The sequence below is a fragment of the Anneissia japonica genome, unplaced genomic scaffold, assembly GCF_011630105.1.
Source record: "Anneissia japonica isolate Jap-2015-1 unplaced genomic scaffold, ASM1163010v1 scaffold287923_len1623670_cov205, whole genome shotgun sequence".
Classification (NCBI taxonomy): Eukaryota; Metazoa; Echinodermata; class Crinoidea; order Comatulida; family Comatulidae; genus Anneissia; species Anneissia japonica.
The window spans coordinates 885,728-890,750 of NW_022721637.1; the positions used below are offsets into that span (position 1 = coordinate 885,728).

Consider the following 5,023-nt stretch of genomic DNA (forward strand, 5'->3'; position numbering starts at 1 on the left):
TTTGCGAATTAGCGCCCCTCAATTATACACATCTAGATGTGTATAAGAGACCTTCGCTACCCCATCAGGACCCCCACACTTCGCTAGTTGCTCCCCCTCCCCATCAGTCCCCCATTTAAAGATATCTAGATACGCCACTGACTTACATGGCCAGATGAATGAAAATACTCAATCGATGTGCCATCAAATCCTAACCAGCATTCACCATGCATGCCCGCACGATGTCACCGGGGACGCAACTGCCAAAAAACTATTTTTGGCAGCGAAGAAACACTACCAATAAACAATAAAAAAAACTACCGGGTTTATGGGTTGATTTGCAAGGTACTACATGGCTCAAATATTTTTTACTTAGGGGTTAATTGGTAAAAATCGCACACAAATCATACGACGTCACAGAAAAAGCCGGGGACGGCAACTCGATTTTGAGATTAATTTTCCGAATAAAGTTATACCGGTACTAAATAACTTCTAATGACGAACTATTGTCTTCCGTTGTCTTTGATGGTCATTCAACTGTAATTTTATCAATTTTTTCGGTGATATTACCATCCTCAATAATCTGTAAAACACCCACATAACAACGTCACGTTAGATCGATCGGTGTGGACGCCATGGTGACGCCGGTAGGGTCAATTTTCGTCGGAAGGTATCAAGATGATAAACAGTTTCATTGGACTAAATTCTCCTTATGTTAACCACATCATAGTTACCAACCTGAGAGAGATTTGAAATGTGTGAGTGAATATACCAGTTGGCTGGGGGGAGGGGGGTCCAAGTGGCAGGGGAAACACCCCCCCCCCCTCCGCTCCGACGATCTGAGCATTTTCAAGCTGTTTTAAAACGATTTCAGGGAATGTTTGTTGATAATACAGGTACATAAGCAAAATATTATTAATAAAGCCAATTTGAGTTTCAATGTGGCCTAGGCCTTTGTTTAATTAGCACCCGAACTATGTAGACCTACACAAACATTTCACTACTGATAAATTTTTAGTAACTAGTTATTAGTGAAATGAGTAGGGCCTTAAAGGAAATACTGTACTTACTTTCTCATGACTCAAGTTACTGCATCACCGTTTTTGTTTTAATACAACCGATTTCTTCTAATTTTAAATACATTTTCCCCTGAATTTGTGATAAATCGTTATCACCGCATAGACAAATTTAGGATCACGCATGTGTTTTTGCAAAATCACTTTGAAATGCGGGACCGTCCCGCACGATGCGAGACGGTTGTTAACTATGCAACCAGTTGAACCAATCAATCAATCAACGAATGAATAAATAACTAAATAAATACATATCAATCAATGAATCAGTCAAATATTTATCCATTCAATCACATTGTCAATTTATTACGTGCAAAACGAACGTGCGAATAAGAACTTACATCACAGTCAATAGAAAAATACTATACTGTACTATATCACTTCACACGGTTATGGCCTAGACTGTTCCTTTTGCGCATGTCTCTCTTTCATTTCAGCGCGCCAACAATTTGATTGTTTTGTTTTAGGTGTTCCGACGACCTGGAGAAGGAGTTGTTGTCATTGTACTTGAATAATGTTGGGCATATCTACAATAACTAATCCGGTAAGCATACACTATAGTATATATTTTATACAAACTTAAATAAAACGAGCTTGGCAAAATCTCCTCCTAGCTTATAAAACGGGGCCTAGGCCTAGTTGGCGCGCCTAGTAGGCTAGGCTAGCTAGGGCCTAGGCCTCCCGTACTCGGTCGTACTCGGTCGAAGGCTAGGCCTAGCGGCCACGAGTATAGTGCAGGCCTAGGCCTTTTTTAGACAAGTAGTAAGCCCTCTTACCTGGGCCGGGCCTGGCTCGGGCCAGCCTAGAGATATCTAACTATGCTAGTTGAGTGAGCTTTTTGTTAACACATTTAATTTTATTTTGCTGCGTATAAGAAATCAAATAAATAGGCCTAGGCCTATCTATATACTGGCTTTCGTGAGAAAATTGATATTTTTTTATAAGTAAAAAGATGTCACCTAGGAATACTAGGCCTATACTGGAAATTTTTTAATTGCGCGGATGATATTGATACATCAAAAACTAGGCCCTAGCTTAAGTTTGCGCGGACATCGCTAGGAAAATACTAAATAGGTTGGTGTGCATGTCATGATTAATTTCACAATACATTGCTTATGTATATTCTATAAAGATTAGGCCTAGGCCAAAGGTTTAATCTCTACAAAATCTGCCTAGAAATTGTCCCTTATTTTCCAAAATGCACAGACGAATTTCTAGGCCAAATTTTTGCGCAGAGGATATCATTCCCAGTGCGGGCCTTTCTTAACACAGTGTACACAACAAAAATTTATTTGCAAGAAAAACTTGTTTCTACAGTATTTTATTTCTATGATAATATTCATAGGTGCAGAAACCTTTGTTGCAAGATGATCTGTTTGATGCTGAATATAGCAGTTCAGAAGATGAATGCAATAAACCAGAACTTGATTCACATTCTTCTAGAGATTCTACCAATGTAGTCCAGGATAATGCAGGGGCAGGTAATAATTTGTCTTTAAATTTTAAAGTCAAACCTGTGTAGCATCATCAAGCAGAAACCCTTTACTTTTTTTTTTTGAATTTTTTATTGCAGTGGAATCAAATATAGAGCACCACAATGTTCTCTATTTTCTGCTCTGATTTTAATGTTTTTAATTTGTTAGTGCCTTTTTAGATTTTATGACCAGCAATTTTATTTAATCTCTTTGGACTTGGTTGATTGGTATTCTTTGAACAGAAAAATGCAGTGGTGCTACAGACGTTGAAAAGAAAGCAACAGATGACGAAAAAGATGCAATAGATGATAAAAAGGATGTTACTAACAGAAATAATGCTACAGATGATGAAAAGAATACTACAGAGGATGAAAAAGACGCAACAGACGATGAAAAGGATGGTACAGAGGATGCAAACGATGCTATAGAAGATGTAGAGAAGAATGAATATGAAGGAATGGAAGCTGAAAATAGTGCAGGAAGCGATGACGATAGCTTAGCTAGACCATCACCAATGGAACGTGCCAAGACTAAAAAGCAAAAGGTACTTCTTTATTAGTTACTTTTACTTGTAAAGCATTTAACATTTTTTTTTATTGGGATGCAGCTGTGGAGCTGCTTTTCTTCAATTGCCAACATCTTGGGTTCAAGTAATGCAAATATTTATTGTCGTAATCAATTAAAAATCAAAAAATGAAAGTAAATTTCCTAGATGCAATATAAATACACATACAAAATAAAACTAGATTTGAACTGGTCACTGAGAAAAAGTTTGGTGATCCGCCGCACATCAACCCTGAGGAAGCGCGAGCGGTGCGGATTGAAATATCTTAAAATTCTCAAAATGGCTTAAAATATGCTCTAATTAGTTTTTTAAGAAATGTAATTTTAAACAATTGAAAAGATTTACGCTTGCGGACGTCTTGATGCCTGTGTGCATGTTAATGGCACAAAAAGTTTACTCCTGATATGAATACAGTGTCAGGAACCCAAAATATGTAACAAAACGTAATTTCCAGCTTCAGTACGTGTTGCGTGCGTGGAAGTGAGCATACAGCGTGTAAATTATGGAAATTTTGGAATGCTAAAAATGTCCTGAAACGTGCTTTAAATATAGCTGAAAAAGTGATATTAAGAATTTCCAAATTTTACCGCACACGCACGCGTTACGATGATATGATCGATAATGTAAAACACGCAAAATTGCACATTGAACAGCTCGCATTAACTATTCCGTGCCGAACCACGAATGTTTGTTGAAGCTGCCATGTGTGTAGCTTGCGGCAATTTTGAGATATCGTGCGAACAGAAAAGGGGAGAAAGAAAGAAGAATGAAAAAAAAAAGATGATGATCCTGACAAAAACAAGAGGTGATCTGCTCGAGAAGCGGATCACCAAAAAATATTAAAAGCTGTAAATGCACTAGAAAAGAATAATTTGGTTTTTTTTCCCTCCAAAAACTCTACAATGATACTTTTTACATTCATTTATAGGCTTCTGAGAGGCAGAATTCATCTCGTCGAGTCAAACAAAAAGCTATTGAACAAATTCATAGCGAAAGTCAGCGCATTATTAGAGGTCTGTATTCAAAGTAAACAGGAAACTACTTCACTGTACATACTGTTATATTTATGAATACAACCGATGATCAACAAGCATATAACATACAATTGTTTATCACATACAACATATAATGTTTATAACATATAATATACAATATTTATCACATAAATAAGCTGCAGAATGTGGAAATACGTAGATGACCTCACCCTAGGAGAGGTTGTTAATAAAGGAACAAGACCTTCAATGCAGGAGATGCTTAATGATTGGTGCAATGAGAACAACATGACCCCGAAGCCTTCTAAGTCCCATATAATGACTAAATTTTTTGAAAAAAGTTAGTGTTAATGTAGAGTCCTCCATTTTCAATTTAATAGCACAAACATTGATGTAATAGAGCATATGAAATTGCTTGGTGTCATAATCCAATGTAATTTGAAGTGGGACCTTAACACCCAAGATATTGTCTCATGGGCATCAAGAAGACTGTTTGTTCTGTGTATACTTAGAAAGCAAATGTTGTTCTTGATGACCTACTCACTGTTTATGCTTCCTACATAAGGCCCATCTTGGAATACGCTTGCCAAGTATGGCATGGTGCTTTTACCAATAAAATTACCAATAGCATTGAGACCATCCAGAAAAGAGCATGTCACATAATGTTAGGTGCTGCCTACATTACTTATGACAATGCCCTAGCGGTTATGGGTTTACCATCACTCAGGCAAGGAGAGAAACTCTTGTGTTGTCTTTTGGCAGGGGTTTACTTAAGTCTGACTGCTTTTGTGAGGTGGGCAGATTAGAATCCTTAGGTCTAATACAACTAGTACTCTTGATGTCCCCAGATGTAGAACTGAAAGATACAGAAGGTCTGCCATACCTACTATTGTTAATTTGATCAATGCAAATAAATTAATTTCTTAGTCCACCGGAGGC

General features: G+C 37.4%; 1 protein-coding gene across 3 annotated transcripts in view; it reads left to right on the forward strand.

Moving 5' to 3' along the window:
- The first annotated feature begins 1,445 nt into the window (after positions 1-1,445).
- LOC117111650 (claspin-like) overlaps positions 1,446-5,023 on the forward strand; it is a 15,441-nt gene continuing 11,863 nt past the window's right edge. For all 3 annotated transcript variants that reach the window (XM_033254618.1, XM_033254619.1, XM_033254620.1), the window contains exons 1-4: positions 1,446-1,596; positions 2,398-2,533; positions 2,770-3,071; positions 4,021-4,105. In XM_033254618.1, the coding sequence (XP_033110509.1) occupies positions 1,567-1,596; positions 2,398-2,533; positions 2,770-3,071; positions 4,021-4,105 (553 nt within the window). In that variant the 5' untranslated portion in view covers positions 1,446-1,566. The remainder of the gene's footprint in view (positions 1,597-2,397; positions 2,534-2,769; positions 3,072-4,020; positions 4,106-5,023) is intronic.